The following is a 19109-nucleotide window of genomic DNA, read 5'->3' as shown; positions in this document are numbered from 1 at the left end:
CCACTTTGGGGTCTCGACCCACGGTTTGATAACTGCTGATCTAAGTGAATAAAGTTAGACATTATCTGTTTTTGCCATAACTTGGAAATAACAGTTTTACTTTGGTCTAAAATGAACTTTCACATCGAACCTTTGAGTAATTAAAAATAAAACTGCTTTAACAAAATACAAAACGATACATAAAGTAAATTTTGTGCTAAACTGGTGAATGAGGCTAGAATGACCATATTGGAGACAGAAGTACTTTATTTCTCCACAAACTAGGTATAGCGCAGGCAGCAGGAGTAGAAAGTGGGAGAGGAATTATTTAAGCTTAGTACCAATGTGGACACAAGAACAAATGGATATAAACTGGACACTAGGAAGTTTAGACTTGAAATTAGATGAAGGTTTCTAACCATTAGAGGAGTGAAGTTCTGGAACAGCCTTCCAAGGGGAGTAGTGGGGGCAAAAGACATATCTAGCTTCAAGACTAAGCTTGATAAGTTTATGGAGGGGATGGTATGATGGGATAGCCTAATTTTGGCAATTGATCTTTGATTATTAGCAGGTAAATATGCCCAGTGGTCTGAGATGGGATGTTAGATGGGGTGAGATCTGAGCAACTACAGAGAATTCTTTCCTGGGTGCTGGCTGGTGAATCTTGCCCACATGCTCAGGGTTTAACTGATCGCCATATTTGGGGTCGGGAAGGAATTTTCCTCCAGGGCAGATTGGCAGAGGCCCTGGAGGTTTTTCGCCTTCCTCTGCAGCATGGGGCACGGGTCACTTGCTGGAGGATTCTCTGCACCTTGAGGTCTTTAAACCACGATCTGAAGGACTTCAATAACTCAGACATAGGTTAGGGGTTTGTTACAGGAGTGGGTGGGTGAGATTCTGTGGCCTGCACTGTGCAGGAGGTCAGACTAGATGATCATAATGGTCCCTTCTGACCTTAAAGTCTATGAGTCTAAGTGCTTCCATACCACATCCTGCAAAAGTGTTCAATTCTGCCAAAGAATGGGCTACTTAGGCTTTGGCCACACTTGAAAGTTATTTTTGTATAACTATGTCAGTCGGGTGTGAAAAAAAAACATACCCCTGACCAGTGTAGTTATCCTGACATAGCTGGATCTACACTGGAGGTTATGTCAATGGAAGAGTGCTTCCATTAATGTAGCTAATGTTGTTTGGGGAGGTGGCGTTCCTACACTGGCAGAAAAACCCCTTCTGTTAATGTATGCTGTGTTTACACTATAGGGTTATGCCAGCAAAACCTATGCAGACATAGTTGTGCCAGTATCATCTCCATAGTATAGACATACCCTTAGAGACTGAGGACCAGATTTTCAAAGGTATTTAGTCACGTAAAGATGCATATAGATGCCTAATGGGATTTTTCAAAAGTGTGTAAGCAAGTTAGTTGCCTAACTTCCTTTGAAATCAATAGGATTTAAATGACAAAGCTGCTTAGGTGCTTTTGAAGAGCCCACTGGGCACTCCTTTGCATCTTTAGTCACGTACATATCTTTGAAAATCTGGCCTAAACCTACAATGTACCACCTGCCCAATATCCTGGCATCAATCGGGTCATTAGTAGTTACTTGACTGCCTTTAGCCCCTTCACAACATTTTCCCAGGCACGTCACCAATCTGCAATAGTATGGAAAGGAAATTATCCAAATAATATATTTTATGTGCAGAGAAGAGAACATTTATGTAGACCCCGCTCTTGTACATATGTTACATTATTTTATATGGCAGCTGACCTGCTGCAAACCTCTTTTGTGCAGTAACTTTTATTCTTGAAAACAAAGGTTCTGTGAATTTTACACATCAAAGATACTGTTATTAATATCAATACATCATCAATTCACTCTTTAATAAACTACCTCGCTATTATAACATTCATCCTTCATGAAACAACCCAGAGTATAAACCTACTACAACACCACAATAATCCACTCCTCTATGAAGATCCTCAGTGTACAAATAAAGAGATTTTAAGAAATAGAAGGATGTTTTTATTACATAAAAAGACATACCGCAGCATCACAACATAAAATGACATTTACTACTTAAGAACATAACAATGGCTACAGTGGGTCAGACCAATTGTCCATCTAGCTCAGTGTCGTGTCTTCCGCCAATGGCCAATGCAAGATGCTTTGGAGGGAATGAACAGAACAGGATAATTATCGAGTGATAGGGAATATATAGTCCAGTTCCAGTTTCTAGCAGTCAGAGGTTTAGGGACACCCACAGCATGACTAATAGACATTGATTGACCTATCCTCCATAAACTTACCTAATTCTCTTTTCACAACATCCCCTGGCAATGAGTTCCACAGGTTGACTGTGTTGTGTGAAGAAGTACTTTGTTTGTTTTAAACCTGCTGCCTGTTAATTTTCATTGGGTGACTCCTGGTTCTTGTGTTATGGGACCTCTGGTTCTTGTGTCTTGGGTTTGCTTTACATACAGTTCCGCACCATCAGTCCCGTAGCGTATGCACGCAGTAGTTCTAATTTGTGCAGCATGCTGAGTGTAGGCAATGCTAGCAGGCTCAAGTGCAGTTGCTTATGTGACTGTGCATGGACTGATACCAATCCAGCTGCCTTCACACTCCATTGTTAATTAAAAACTTCACTTTTGCTTTCACATCTGCTATACAAAATGCATTGGGTATGATAATTGGAACATTAGTCACTGGACAGTCATTGCAGGTCAACAACCATCTTCGTTTTACTTCCAGTTACCTGGATGCACATTCCACCCAGTGACAGGGTGCTAAGCAGAAAGCTGCTTAGCCAACCCTCTGTCACTCCAGCTCCAATTAAGGGAGGTGAATTGGAGCTGGGTAGATCACCTGGCCCTGATTGGGGAAGCTGGAACAGCTGCTGCCTCGTCAGGCTGGGGCTGGATAAAAGCCCCAGGGGAAGGAAGCCAGGATAGGAGCTGGGAAAAGGGGAAGCTGCACTAAGGGAAAAGTAGCTTGTCCCTTCTCTCCTGCTGGCAGACAAGCGGAAAGGGATTGTGTGTATTGTGGTGAAACAGTGGTGGGAACACTCCTTGTAAAGTAAAGCACCAGGTGAGTACTGCAACAAAGGACTCTGAGTGACTTTCTCAGCCCAGCGGGGGCAGTAGCCAGGTGGGCCCAGCAGGGACACCGCTACACACCCCCATGCTGCACCTGCTGGATTTATTACTGGATGTGCATCTTTTGGGGTTTGTCGTAACTATGAAAAGATTTATTAGCCATTGCAAAAATGGGTATGCAGAGTCATCCAGAATCACAGCAGTAACATGACAACATTATTAGTGGGAATACAGTTCCCCTTTCTCTGCTCTTCACAAGTCCGCTGTTTTTTTGGAAAATTCTGGCATTATGCTCTTTGCTGGACCACCTTGTGTACGCATTCATGAACATCCCTTGATGATCCACCAAAGCTTTCATCACTGCTGCAGCTTTGAAGATTAAAAATAAATGTTTAAATGTAAAGAGTTTAAAATGGATTCAGTTAGTGTGACTCAAATGCTACGCTTGCCCGCATCCCTTGGTGGGTGGAGAAGGTCCCAGAGCAGCAAAGCTGACACAGTCCACTCTTCTGGGTGGGGATGCCATGGAGGAGCTACACCAGGGACCGCCACACCCCATGCAAACCACAGAACCCTATTCCACAATGTCCTGGAGCTTGGCTTACAGCAGGATGGGGGAAGGAGGCTGGGGTTCTGGTGTGTTCCAGGCCTAGGGAAGAATTCAGTAGCAGAAAAGATGGTGCCACCATTGCGCCTTTGGAAATGGAAGCGAGGAGTGCAGACTCAGGCTTAGCTGGGCTCTTTCCTTCTTTTCATCATCACCAATCCTAAAAGTTTTACAGGTCAAACCAGGCTTTGATGGCATCTGTGCAACCAGCGTTGTCCATGTTCTGGCCCCTCTTGTGGCCTTTGTACTCTGTTTGATCACGCACCCTGCAACACATTCTGTATTGCCCTGCAATCCTCCACAACATACCCTCCACTGACTTCCCATCATCAAGCTTGTCCCCAAAAGACCAGGGTGGACAGTTTTCACAGGGAAGTCCAAAATCTCTTCCACATTGAAGCAGTGCTCTCATCCTTGTGATCTGGTGCTTCACTATCAAGCATAGCTCACCAAAGGCCTACCAAGAAGCCTCCTTTCCTATCCTGATGTTATACAGCCATGGACGCTCATGCCAGATTTTGAGAAGAACTCAGTTCCACCAGCCTATGGTCATTGTCCATGCCCAAATGGTGTTCTTCATCTGCTTGGATGGTGATCAGGCATTTGATAGTTTAGTATTTTTTTCAGTTAGAAATATCTCCAACAATAATAATTTTCCTTTATTACTGCTGTAAGCCAGCATTTTCCCTGTTATTTGATTAAATCATCCATATCTGTAACAATAATCACTAGTTTATTAGAGCTTGTTCACTTATTAATCTTGCATTATCAGTGGAGGTGGTCTCTATATAGAATAATGGAGACATGGTTTCAGGCCTTGTGCGAGGTAGGGACAACTGAAATCTGTATTTTGTCCAACTCTGGACTGGTTTGGTAGAAGTTTTGGGCTAACTTTGCAGATGGTGAGATTGGGAAGCGTCAAGGAGACATTACAGAAAATTAATAATGGCAATAAATGAATTAATGTCAAAATATCTCATCAAAGCTAATATTCTTGATGCATTTCCGTATCAGTCTTCACTGTTTTCAATGGAAAACAAGAAGAAGCACCCAGGAACATTGCAAATCAGTTGCAAGAAAATCTGCAGTTGTAGCTAGCAATTTCAAATTCGCATAGTCCCTTGGCCACACAAACACACTGGGTAATATGATGCTCCCTCTGCCTGCATGCTGCATGCTCAAAACATGCAATGGAAAGGTTACACACGGTGAGTGAAATTCAGCCTTTCACACACACAGCCCAAATAAATGGGCTTCACTCTAGTCTGATCACTGAATATAGTGCAAGCAGTTAGACAGAGAACTATAGTACTAGGTTAAGAAAAAGCTTGGTGAAGAACAAAAAAAAAACCCTTGCTGCCTCAAGGGAATTGAAGTTGTATGCTGTGGTGCACATGGTGTATGCCTGCCTGCAACTATGAAAAAAACCTGTTCCTATGGTGCTTCCTGTAACTAGTCAGAGAAGAGACAAGCAATGAGGCAGATATTGGGGGAAGGATTTAGACTTCCCCTTCCTTTTCATATCCCCCACCATGGTGGCCTTGAGTGGCAGATATGCTTAACTGAAGAGTCCTTAATTTAAAAATTAAATTAAAAATATTTGTGTCCATGGGAGACACGGGTCAAGCACAAGTATTGTAATTAAAGTCTCAATTCCGTCATTGGTTGAGGCAGACTACTTTTTCAGTGTTATGAATGTTAGCTAGCTTTCATGGTTGTGAAATAAAAAGAAATAGAAGCCACATTTGTGGTTTATGGATGCTAATTGCTGCTGCATTTAGGTGTGTGAAAGGGGGCGGTTAAAAGGCTGGAGTGAGACAGGAGAGGCTGACAAACCCTCGCTTAGGCGCTCACTGAGGTTCCAGTGGTGCTGTTTAGCACACGCACTTATCTGCTTGAAAAGGAAGTGCCGTTTTTTATCAGAATATTACATCTCCCAAGCCTAGATCGAGCCCTGCCGCTCATGGGACTCAGGGGTTATCTCACAACATCAGCAGTACTTTGCTGCAGAAGTTCACTTAACAGGGGATTTCTGTAAGTGTTAAAACCAGGCAAGGAGTCTGTACTGGTTAACTGTGTCAAGTCTGTGAGCTTTGATAGCTATGTAGGAACTGAAAGTCACATCTCCCTAATGTTATCAACAAAAGATTCACTCTACTTTGTTTTAACTCTGCAGTACTGTACTGTCAACAAAAAGCAATACTGCCAAACATTTTTAATGACATCAACAAAAATTAGTCAGTTTCATTACAGCTTGTTTATGAATGACATACAGTTGCAGATTGTGTTGTACTGGGCACTTATAACAGGGCTCAATGTAATTAGGAATTAGAGGTATGAAAACTCAGTAATCTTGATTGCCTTAGCCAGAAATGTGCAGCTATTTCCTTAGTCTGTTTAATCCATTATCCTTACCTAGGAAAAAGAGACTAAATTTCTTTTGAGGTATGTGACTATTTGTATCATAACTGGTCAGAGAAGGCAAGGCCAAGGAGAAAGAAGGTACATACTATTATTCAATAGATTCTGGAATTTTTTTCCAGTAACATTTTTAGTTCTCAAGGTAAATATATTCTGTACTCACTTTTCTCTGTTCACATTGTTTGTATTCCATAGATCCATTCAATACAACTGAGAAATTAAAACAGGGACAATTATTTTCTCTTTTTGTACTGAAATGAAATCTAGACCAGGGGACCTATTTTTTCCCATGCAGTATACAATGCATGAGAGGTGAAGATGAGAGAATGGCCCTGGAAATCAGATCACACGTCACATTAGACAAGAATCAGTTTACAGAAACATGGGCTAGTAGAGACTATCAATTAAGATAACTCACACTTTATCCCCAGACCTATTTATGTGGCAAAAAAGGACGAGTTTAATAATGTTTGAGTCACTGGAAAGATGCTGGAATGCAGAAATTAACCCAGAGGGGTCAAAGCTAGATTAAAGTGCAAAAATAATTCATGGATTATATTATTGCAACAAAGTAACTCTGGAGGGGAAGCATTTGTAATCTAAAAATCTAGCTTCAAAACCTGGATTATCAAGAATTATAAATTCAAATCCTGGCTTGGTTGACTCACCTTTCATTCTTCCAAAATAGATAAATTAAGTTTCATGCAGTTTAATCTGTTTGGGTCTTTTGGGCAATATCTTAAAAACGAAGGTCCTGTCTTCTCTGCAGGTTCATTAAATTTCCACTGGTACTTTTCATAAGAGTAGGAATTTGCCTTGCTTTTTTGGGCCAAAATGTTCCCTTCTTTACGCATATAGTATACTGGCTGCTAAACTCCACACAAGAGTGATTCCTCAGTCCTGTATATTGTGCATAATTTTGAAAACATTTTGGAATCAAATTTGCTATATGAATGTCAGTTAGTATTATCAGGTGCTATTGGAATAAAGGACATTTGAAAATCTACTTGAGAGTGATTAGCAAGATTGTACTTTAAACATTTCAGATTTTGAAATGCATTTTAAAAAACAGATGACCAAAGAAAGTCAAGCCTGACTGATCACATTAGTAATATGTCTTAGTATAACCTTTAAACACTAACGAATTAGATTATCAGAATTTAACATGTAACCTCTTTCAGTCTGACTGTTATGTCCAGATGTTTTCTGATTCAACTGTCTTACTGAAGTGTGATTTAACGGTTGTGATTGTATCTGGCTTTCTGGACTTTAGGAATTGTAGTTTTAGAAGATGTCTTCTATGAGTGATGTTATCTAAATAGTAACAGAAGAAAACTCAGTTTAATCTTTTTTTTTTCCTTTTTTTTTTAAGAAAGGGAGATTTTAAAGGACACTAAAGTTCAGAAAACCAGTGCCAGAAGATCTTGTAAATTAAGCAACATTGGCATAGACAGGATTTGAATGGGAGAGCTCAAGATAAAATTCAGGCAGTGCAGGTGATGCAGTAGGAAGTGGTGTTCTCTCTGAATCAATAGTAAACTCATATCCCCAAATAATGCCTGATATTCTAGTCAGAGTCCATCCAGGATGATTACATTCTGCTTCCTACATTCCTACTGCAGCTTTAGTTGGATATAATATATAGTTGCCATCTTTCAGTCCAGACAGTTGATAATACAGGAAAGCTAACAGACAGTACTCTTTAAAATATTTGGGCATAGGATCCTTCATGAAATTATAGGTCTCCACAAGGGAAAAAAATCAGTATGTTAGTCTTTGATTAAAAAGCTCTAAGAAGCCGAGGGTTAGGATTAACTCTGAATTTCCTGGCACACTTGATTTTACAGCATAATTCTTATGATTATTTATTTTGTTGTAATTAATTATATTTTAAGATACATCAGATTCTATTTTGATGATAGGAGGACAGTTATTAAAAGGGACATTGTTACAGATAGACGTTAAATATACAAATGCTTGGAAGATTATTCCTGATTTTTCTACTATTTGAAGTGCTGTATTTGCCTGATTTGCTTCTATTTTTGTCTGAAGTCTGAATAAAAATAAAGAGACTAATTAGCATAGAACATGCATTCCACAGAGAGGAATTATGAAAGTTTCTCTCCTATTTTTAGAAGTGAAATTTCTACCAGGTGCACACTACATTGGCTCATTAGATATCACCCTTGAAATGTGCTGTATACAGTGTATACGTTAAATGGGTGTTTAATTCCTTATCACTGTAAAATGTAGATGGTGAATTATAGCACTAAGATTAAAGACACTAGTTGCAACAGGCAAAAATAATATGACAGTAATAAAGAACAATAGGGCCAGATACTCACTGAAGTCAATGAAGCTTTGCTGATTTACACCAGATGAGGATCTGATCTATAGATTAAATAATTATTTTGATAAGAAAATCTCCAGCACACTGGCTCAATGCTTGGAACACCTATGGAGAGTGAAGCAAAGGTGGCTTTGTGCTGTTCCACCCAGTTCCTGGTGCAATGTAGTGCAGCCCCAGTCTGCTGGTAAGCACATTGTCTTGTAATAGGGCTATAAGATCTACCAGGATTGCCAGAGTACAATGAGTTCCAGCCAGGCCTATTCTATCCCTAGGGCAGAAGGGGATATGATTGGAGTCAACTGCTGGGGAATCATGAGTTTTGAAATTAAATGGACAATCAGGTGGAGAAATACAGACAGGTCGCAGCTCTGACATGGTCTGGAACAATGGAGAAGGGCTGGCTCAGAGGGCAGGTATTAGGCAGTGGAACCTTTTACTTCTGCTTGCCCATGAATCCAGTCCAGATTAATAGAGCTCACCTGATGGTGGTTCAGGGGACTATGGAATGATTTGAGAAGATAATTTCATGCCTAGTGGACAAATGATCTTCTCATAAACATCACCACAGACACCATTAATTGGCCTTATCACCAGTTTCAGCAGAGAAGCCTCAAAGTCTGACTGGGCCAGGAGGACTTGAATTCCATTCTCATCCTTACAGTTGATACCTGCAGACACATTGACATAATAGTGTGAAGGAAAGATCCTCTGTATGTGTTTGTGTTGTCCCTGTCCTGTACCAGGCATAACTGTGTTGGTCAGAGATATGATGAGGTGTGATTTGTGACCGACATAGCTGTGTCACAAAATCCCTTAGATGCAGTAATACCAGCAAAAGTGTAGTTTTACTGGTAAAAGCTGCATCCACACTAGGAGCGCTTTACCAGTATATGTAGTTTCTAAATGGACTACTTACCCTAAATGCTCAATTACAGAGGGACAATGTACACTCATTCCTATATTTGCTTTCTACAGCCAACTCACTGTACAACTTTTCATGAGTGATGTACCCAAATACTTGGATGCTAACATTTAAACTGTATTGTTAAATTTATTCACCTAAATTTGGGTTATTGCTGATCATGCATTATATGTATCTTATGACTTTTAAACAAACTTTGTATTTATGGATAATCTAAGCACTATACCCAGATGTACAGACACTCTTTTCTTAACCTGTGTATTATATAATTTTTTTAACATTAACTTTAATAAAATTTTTATATCTATACTGGCAAAGTGCTTGTAGTTTAGACCTGGCCTAAATCGCAAGCTGCCTGCCTGGCACCTTTCTCCAGTACTAAATATACTGAAAAATATTTTTGTAATCTGTATTGAAATTTTAAAAAAAGTGTTAAATTACATGTTCATTAAATCTTAAGAAAACATAGAAAGGAAAGAAAAGTAATTTATCTAAGGTTTTGTAATTGGATGAACTGTGTGCATCTCCTCAAGTATTTGATTATGGATTTTTCTTCCTTGTTTACCCTTTCACTTGACATTATTGAAAATGGTTGCCATGTTATAGAATTACAGTATGTGCACATTGCGTTATGTTCATTGCGTAGTGATTGCTGAGCTTTTCATAGACATTCAGGATTGTGAATTCTCTTTAATATGTAAACTCTTATGACTTCTTCAGTTTTGTGGTATACAACTGTGCTATTCTGCCAGCATAGGCTAGAAAAATCTCACTTTCTGTGAGGTGGCAAAGAGTAGTTTTAGTACCTCACAATTCTGACTTCTACGCACAATTCTAGGAAGTTTGTGGAGTCATTTGCATACTGTATGTAACAATTCATCAGTTAATATCAGTCAGATACAGGTAGTCACAAAACATTCTAATCCTATATATATATATATAGAGAGAGAGAGACTTCCTTTTTGTTCTTTAGTTCTCCAAGCTTCTAAATCCTATGAACAGCTGTCAAAATCTGGTAAACTATCTAGATGCTTTCACAATTTGTTTAATTGGATAGTTAGGAAATGGCATACAAGAAAAGCCTTTTCTTTTCTTTTTTTTTTTAAGTCTGGCTGAACATCTGTAGCATTAGGGGCTCATTATCTCAGAATTGGCATAGCAAATCAGTAGCATCATTAAAATGCCACATTAAGATGATTAAGTTTCTTTGTTATCCATTTGACTTTTTGCATGTGTTGAGGATTTCATTATTATGACCCCACTTCTCGTACAATACTTGAGCAACATCACCCTGTTGTGCTGTTGCCTTTAATGGCTCCTGATTCTTAATCTTTCTGTCTTCTGTAGCATCAGTAACAAACTTTGCTCAGTAACAGCACAAAACTTACATTCTTTTCCCTGTGTTTGATGTCAAGGAATGGATTAAGCATGGCAATTGAAGGCTGTTCCCCTGAGAATTCTTCTTAGAGAGTATAATCAAGACAATACACTTGTTTTTCTTAATTATTTGCTGTTATTGACTTTTTATTATTATTCTTGAATGTACAGAGCATACATATGCAGAGTTTCTGTGGTGACTCAGTCTAATGTTGCCATCACAGCTTTATATTTTGGATCTTTTCCAGAACCCATTGTTTTTACAGTGTTTCAGGTGAAACAAAAATATTACTTTGGAGTATGTCTTTCATCTCATAATCATCACCCCAGGAAATGAAACCATGTGCATCAGCCCTAATGTATCACACCACCACTTTGTTGTGTAAAATCTACCAGATCTTTTCTGCTGTGTGTATTGTCTTCAGGAGGGGCCCCAAGAAGGTAGTTACCCAGGCCAGGACAGATTAATTAATTCTTCTCTATTAACCTCTTCACTTTCCTGAACATGGAAGGGACAATATGTATTTCAGTGAGAATATCCTCATCTTTCCTCACTTTAATTCTCCTCCCCCATTCTGTGCATTCTCCTTTTGGCTGAGGACAGCTAGATTGGACATTCTCTGGAACCTGTCAAAATCTCTCTTTAAGCAACATGAAGCATCCCCACCCAACCACCAGCGTTATGCTTCCATAGGGCTCCCTATGCCTGCCAGCTTGCAAAGCAAAAAGGCCAGGACTAGAAATTGAAATGGTCTCCTGCATGGCAGTGCAGACCTCTACTACCACTTGATCAATGATTGACCTACTTTTCCTAGGCCATTTCTTTTCCTTGGGAAAATGGCATAAATATTGCCACTTGTTCTCTTCTCCTGTCACAAGCACACTGAGGGACTTTGGTAGTACTACTTTCCCCTTAATTATGGCCAACATCTTAAGGATACATTTCTCTTCCAACATTCACTCAAAATGAAATACCTCTTCCCTAATAGGTTCTGCTTTCTGCTATCTTTTAGTTGTCAGTAGCTGCAATTTTCCGTTGAGGTTCTTTTAACGCCTACATGCAAACTGAAAAGCACTCAAGCTTTGGTGGGATATCACCGACAGCTGGAGTGGTAGAGATGATTTAGGGGGGAGGGCCTTGATCAGAACTCAGGTGCATCCTTCTCATTTATCATCAGAAAACAAAAACATTGCAAACAGTGTGCAATAAGGAAAAAGCAAAACAGTTATTTTCCATGGTGGAACCATAAGATATAGCCCAAATTATACCAGTCTGCATCATCTGTCCCAGTGGAAATCAGGGACAAAACACATGTATATTATATACACGAACATTGGCATATTTCTCTAAAGAGTAAAGAGATGTGAACCATGAATTTGTGGTGGGAAACAGAAAGGATAAAACTATAGAGAAGTCTTCTACATCAGAGGTTAAGACCAGTTCTGTTCCCTTAAGCAGTTGCATTTAATACAGATGACAGGTAAAACATTAATTAGTAAGTGGAAATTTAAATGTATTTCTGAAGATATCAGCAAGGTGCAGCTGCAGTGTGCACTTTCTTTTAAAGACACTGTACAGGACCTGATGAATTATTTTGTAAGGATTGTCCTCTTTTATTAAAAAATAAATCTGTGTGGAAAAGAGTTTTGTTTAACATTCCCCCCAACAACTAGCAGTAAGTATTGTGCAAAGTTATACAACTAGAGGCTACACTAACTTTTGCTTGAGCCCTGTCTGTTCTGGAGAATCCCCCACTTGGGGGCATGGGAATGGGAAGCAATAGCTTCAAGAAGGGAAACCCTGTCAATGTTGTGACTCCAAAGGAGATGCACTGTCCAGGAGGTAGATAGAGAGGCAGGGTTACTCCTGAAACAGATAAGGAGAAATAAGGTACCTGTGTGGATGAACCTCTGGTGGACCATTACCCAAGACAGGTCTGAATCCTTGGGTGATCTGTGGGCTCTGAGTGCCAACCTCCCTGCTGACAGAATCATCTAAGGGAAAAACTTGGGGAGACCTGGAATTTTCCTCATGACCAGGACCCTCACAACCACTTCCCCCCCACCCCCCACCTTTAAGCCAGAAGTAAGGCCACAGGCAGAAAATTGCACCCTAGTGGGAAAGGGCTATATTCTTAGACAAAAGCATACTTGGTGCCTATATAAATGCCTGAGCTCACTGAAAGTCTTCAGGACATAGGAGTATTTTTCTTCCATACTTTAGCTGAGAAGTTTGACTTCATGAAAGGGTTTATTGCTTGGTTTTTATTTTTTCACTTTTTTTTTATGCTGTCACTTCATTTTCAGTGGCACCAATTGTTTTTTCTCTGCATCTGATGTGGTTTCTTTATCAGATCCAGAGATAATGCAGTTTTGATAGTCCATGTTCTATACATTAGAGAAAGGGCACGCACCTTGCTTAGCAGGAAGGCCATATTTAACTGTCTAACCCTCATTTCTGGAAAGGAGCAGGTGGCCAGGAGTGCAATACTTTCAAACAGGAAATTACATATTTTATCTCTAAAAGAATGGTCTGGCTCCTCATGTTTTTACTCCTGGAGCATCGTCTCCTGAGTGAGGGGTTATTATTTGCAAATGGCTAACTACTTGCACCACTGTCCCATCTTGCCAGTAGGGTTATTTTCTAATCGAAACCTAAGAGGTTGTCTTCATTAGCCACCCAGAAAAAATGGGAACTCAAAGTACCAGGAACCTATCTAGGGACATTTAGGAGAAGGGGGCCAAGTATGGCCTAGCAATAGGGCAGGATGCTGATATTCGGGGATACCTGGATTCTTTGTCAGACACGTGTTATGTGATTGTTGGCAAATATCTTGGGGAGGAATTTGACCTCTGAGACCTCTTTGTAATTTTAATGGAAATTAATGGATGCTTCTAAAAGCTTTTGAGATCCTTGGATAAAAGTTGCTATTTGAAGTGATAATTAGTGAAAATCCTATGAGGATTGTTGAGAAGAATTAAATTAAAAGTGTCTCTCCTCACACTACAATATAGGAACAGCAGAACTGCATACTGGACCACACCTGTGGTCCATCTAGTCAAGTGGCAAGCACCAAATGCTTCAGAGGAAGGGGCAAGATTCCCCTGTATTCTTGGCCTCAGTGACGCCCTGAGGCAATAATTTCTATAGTCTAATTATGTATTATGTGAACAAATATTTTCTTTTATATACTGTACCATATATATAATGTAATAACAATTTGATATATAGTGTATCATGTATTTATATAGCTTAGAAGTAAAATATCCCCCAAAATAATTAATATATATAATTTTTGTAAAGGTTATTTCTTTAAGATTATCACTATAAATGCAAGATCCATGAGGACTGATGTCCTAACTGTATTTCATTATTTTTGTGGATTTACGTCAAACATGCAGAGTTATTTTAAAACATTTTATATTAAATTAGCTGATATGGATTTGTTTTAGAGAGACATTATAGCTTCTAACATAATTTTTTCATTTTGTGCTTTATTGTTCACCTGCAGATGACTTGGTCAAAGTGAAGGGTGAATACAATGAAAGAGAAGAGAATGCTTTGAATTCAGAGTCTATGGAAAATACAGAAGAATCTGAAATACCTTACAGCTATCCAAGAGAATATAATGAATATGAGAGCATTAAACTGGAGAGACATTCTGGTTCATATGACAACATCAGGCCAACTAGTGGAAAGATGAACTGCGATGTCTGTGGATTAGCCTGCATTAGCCTCAATGTCTTGATGGTTCATAAGCGTAGCCACACTGGTAAATATCCCTATATTATCCTTAAAAGAGCTACATTTTGATAGCATATGATTTGAGTGTGGTCTAGTGATTAAAAGGATAGCAGGAATCTGTTCCCTTCCTGAACCTGCAAATATGACCTTGGGCAAGTCACTTAATCTTTCTGTGCCTCTCTTTACCCATCTGCCTAATGAGTACAATAATATTTACATATTGCATCAGGGTTGAATGTTTGTAAAAGCATGTTTGTGAAGTGTTTTGAGAATTTTGGATGAAAGGCACTAGCACTTCGTCATGTAAATACTTCTTAGTCAAAAACCAGGAGTCAAGCTGTTTTGTTGGTTGCTGCATCTTGCTTGTATGCCATGCTTCTCCTTATACCATACCTTAACATGAAGTCAACTATCATAATAGGTACAGACTGGGAAGAATTAAAAAGATTTTTTTTCCTGCAAATTCTCAACATATTAGAATCAACTTCCTCAAGAAAATTTATTTCCAGTCCACAGAAAAACTATACATTTGGAATATTTCTCATAAACTGACACATTGTGCCAAATTCTGCCCCCAGCTTCACAAGTAACTTCCACTGAGGTTAACAGGAGTGGTGTGTGTGTCCCAGGGTAGAATTTGATCCACTATCTCATTCTTTCCTCCTCCAACAAGGAAAGGGTGAGGGGCTGGAGGTGATATCCATATAAATATTTAATGTCCTTTTTTTTCAATGTCATTTTAAGGTGAACGGCCATTCCAGTGTAATCAGTGCGGAGCGTCCTTTACTCAGAAGGGTAACCTCCTCCGCCACGTTAAACTACATACAGGGGAAAAACCTTTTAAATGTCATCTTTGCAGCTATGCCTGCCAAAGGAGAGATGCACTAACAGGTCACTTAAGGACACATTCTGGTAAGTGACTACAGAGACACTTAGGTGTTGTAAATGTGTGTCACTAGGACATCGGTCGTGGAAAATAGAAAGGGTTAATCAATAAGGTTTAATCTGCCAATCTGATTCTGGAGACCTAACAATTTGCAATGACCTCTAGTTCTATATATGGTACATTCCACCTAGGGGCTCAGTTCTGCTCTTTGCTGCATGGATGTGCTAGTGAGGAAAAAGGTTGTAGGAAGCCTTTCTTTCAGGAGAGAGTACTGTGAGAGAGACCCAGTTACTCCACTTGTTTGCACTGCATAACATCTAGGTATGGCCTCTCCGTTAGGAGATGTGGCCATGCCATCAGACTCTCAGTTTTTATAGTTGCAGTAAACTATACTCCACTAGGGCTTTCTCTCATTCTTGTCTATTAGAGCTGTTCTATCCTGTATCATCAGAATGGCCCCAGGAGAATACCCAGGGCTGGTGTCACTCAACTACCAAATAATACTTGCCATTTTTAGTGCCTTTCATCTGAATATCTTAAAGAATTTAACAAATGTTATTTAATTTTTTCAACATCCCATTAACACATTATATCCATTTTACAGATTGGGAAATGGAGGCACAAAGCTGGGGGTGACTTGTCTCAACACTGCAAGTCACTCAGAAACCTAGGAATAGAACCCATATGTTCTAATTCCTAGTCCTGCTCTTTAGCAATCAGATCATACTTACTCCTTTTTATTTTTATATGTCCTTAATGTATTACATAGAGGTTTAGAAAAAAAGCATTTTGAATGACAGATACTATCTATGTACTACCGTATGCAGAAAAAAAAGTTTAACCTTACAAAAAATCAAAGTTAAAAATGAGATTCTTACATGAATAAACAAGGTTCTGATTTGACTTTGACCCAGATCAACAAAACTACATGTCCCTATCAAGACTCACATAAAAACATCATGCTTCAAACACATCTTAATCAACAATGCAACAACCCTCTTTGGCACAGCTGCCAAACAATATGTGAACTAATAACCTTACAATCGGAAGCTGTTTGTGATTTAAAATTGTTCTGAGAAGCCTGTTAGTGACTAATTAAAAGATGTTAAAATCTTTAAATAAATAAACAAAGGCCCTAATTATACAGGGTTTTGGGGTTGTTGTGTTTTTTGTATTGGTATAGAGTGCAAATCCCCAATATATATGTGTTGTACTGATTCAAGCAGGGGTTTGCACCTGTGTGCCTTTGAACTTGTCTACACAGAGTGGCACTTGTTTAACTTAAGGGACGTTTTAGACTAATTAAATTAAAGCAGTGTAAAGGCTGTATGGATACTTTTATTTCAGTTTAAACCAGGTTTATTTCAGCTTATCTTAAATTGATTAGGAACATATTTAACCTACATTGAAATAAGCCACTCTGAAACTGAGATAAGAGCATCCATATAGGGCTTCCACTGGTTTTACTAACCCTGTTGAAGTAAATCAGTACAAGGTTAAGTAACAATGATTCAGGTCCCGTTTCAGACAAGTGTAGTGTCTCTATGTTAGGGGGTTATGCTAAGAGAAGCTAGTGCTTAAGAGTAGGGTACTAGGAATCAGAGCTCCTAGATTTTGTTCCTGATTCTGCAAATGTGGAGGCTAACTTATGAAAGTCTGATCCTAAGAGCACTGCCTCATGTAATCTTAGGATGTGAAATGCATTAAGGATAACTGAACAGTTCTGACATGCTTAGGATGAACAAAGGGAGACTCTTTATTCTTCCAAGAGGGAGAAGATAACATCTGAATAGATCTTTTAAAAGCAACATGCTAATTAAATGATAATAATTTACATTAGTGGTGTTAGCATGGTATCAACAGATATGTATCTATTGCATATTTATTTTATATTCTACCAGGAAAAGTCTATCATTCAAAGAGCTGTATTCATTTTGTTAAAACTGTGCCTACTTAGAAAATCTCAGACATACCGGTATTTTAGCAATTATTTATAACTTTACTAACATAAAATGACTATCCTAGGGTGAATTCATATCCCATACACCACAAATTTGATTGATCTGCAGAGTTTGGATGAGAACATAATCTAGACCCTGACCTGTGAGCAGTCTGCAGGGTTCCAGTACTGCCTCTCTGCAGTCATGATATCAGAATTTGGGCTATATGAATCTGGAAATCCAGGTCCAGTAACCCCTTTCGTCTGCCCCTGTTGGTCCATTTTCCAGCCTACTTGACACAGATTTCAGCTGCATGCAGTGCAGAAGCTCTCTGACAGATATTCCATCACTGTAGTAGGGCACTGCTAGACTTAAGTAATGGAGAGAGCTATGTATGGACCCTCCATACTGGGGTGAATTTCACCCTTAGTTAACCTTGATTGCATAGTAATAATAAATAATAATAATAATAGTTATCAATTACATAGGAATTTAAGGCATCCCCCAAGTGTTAAATTGAGAGTTATCAGTAATTATGTGCTCATATGCCAGGAAGGCAGTGTTTCATCAGTCTCATGTGGTTATTTTATCCTGCCATCTTTTCTTTCTAGTGGAGAAGCCCTACAAATGTGAGTTTTGTGGAAGGAGTTACAAGCAGAGAAGCTCATTAGAGGAGCATAAAGAGCGATGTCGTACTTACTTGCAGAGCACTGGCATGTGTGAGGCTGGTAAGTTTATCAGATTACACTGTCTTTGTATGTTACAGTGCCTTAAAAAGGGCATCTGGCAAACTGTTAATTTGCAGCCTGAAAACAGTTTTCGCTACAATCATTTGTAGTAACCTAAGGGACTGCAGATCTTATAAAAAGGTCTAGTTTAATGCACCCCTCAGGCAGTTAGTTAAAGAACGCTTTTATTTTAATTACTTTTTTATTTCACTGTTACATTCAATAAAACATTCAGAATTCTTCATACACAGCATTTCTGTAGGTGACAAAAACATTAAATTAAATTAGTCCTACACTAGTACTCTTATGTGGTTTATTTCATTGAATGAGTTGCTGCTGGTATTTCATTACAGCAATTGTTTGCATGTGTTAGTCCATTCAGAACAATTTTCAGTAGATTAATATTTGCTGTTTGATACCATCATAATCAGTTAGAATTTGTTAGTGTTTCAACTGCAAAAGTATAGGGCTAGGGGATGGAAATGGGGTGGGGATTCTGACACTCTTGATAGACCAGCCTCTAATGCAGAGGGAAGTTTAGATGGGAAATATTGAATAATAAACAAGGAGATAGAAATATGCATATTATGTGAACATAAAAAATCCATGTTCCATTTGCTCACTTTCAGGGCACGCTGAAGGGGGCTCATATGTTATACTTGGCTTTTGAAGGGAAATGGGAAAATTGAGGTATAGGCAAAGGCAATGGGTATTAGTATTTGATTATGAGTTGCTACTTGGAGAAGAGGTCAACTGATTGAACTTAGTTTTGTAATTTTAAATAATTGACACAGCATTCAGAGCCAGAAAAGAGGTTCTTTTTATTGTTCTAAATTGAAACAAAATAAAATAAAAATAACTTTCTTATGACAGTGTCTAAGTAGTTTAATAACTGAAAACAACCTTTTGTGAATTCAGGCAAACTAATGTTACATTCATGTAGTCTCTGTATTGGTCAGTGACTTGAATTCCTTTAGTTATTTTGAAGCAAAGTTTGTCACCTGATTTAAAAGTTAATTTCCAATAATAGTTTGTAACTTCTATTTTCCTTTTCATT

General features: G+C 38.8%; 1 protein-coding gene across 5 annotated transcripts in view; it reads left to right on the top strand.

Annotated features, from left to right (window-relative positions):
* Window positions 1-19109, top strand: part of IKZF3 (IKAROS family zinc finger 3) — a 52199-nt gene that overhangs the window by 14409 nt on the left and 18681 nt on the right. For all 5 annotated transcript variants that reach the window (XM_039516783.1, XM_039516786.1, XM_039516782.1 and 2 more), the window contains 3 exons: window positions 14266-14526; window positions 15243-15410; window positions 17936-18052. In XM_039516783.1, coding sequence (XP_039372717.1) covers window positions 14266-14526; window positions 15243-15410; window positions 17936-18052 — 546 coding nt within the window. The remainder of the gene's footprint in view (window positions 1-14265; window positions 14527-15242; window positions 15411-17935; window positions 18053-19109) is intronic.

Source organism: Mauremys reevesii, linkage group 27 (genome assembly GCF_016161935.1).
Source record: "Mauremys reevesii isolate NIE-2019 linkage group 27, ASM1616193v1, whole genome shotgun sequence".
NCBI classification, from domain to species: domain Eukaryota; kingdom Metazoa; phylum Chordata; order Testudines; family Geoemydidae; genus Mauremys; species Mauremys reevesii.
Note: the sequence above shows the minus strand (reverse complement) of the source record. Positions and strands in the feature narration are given on the sequence as shown.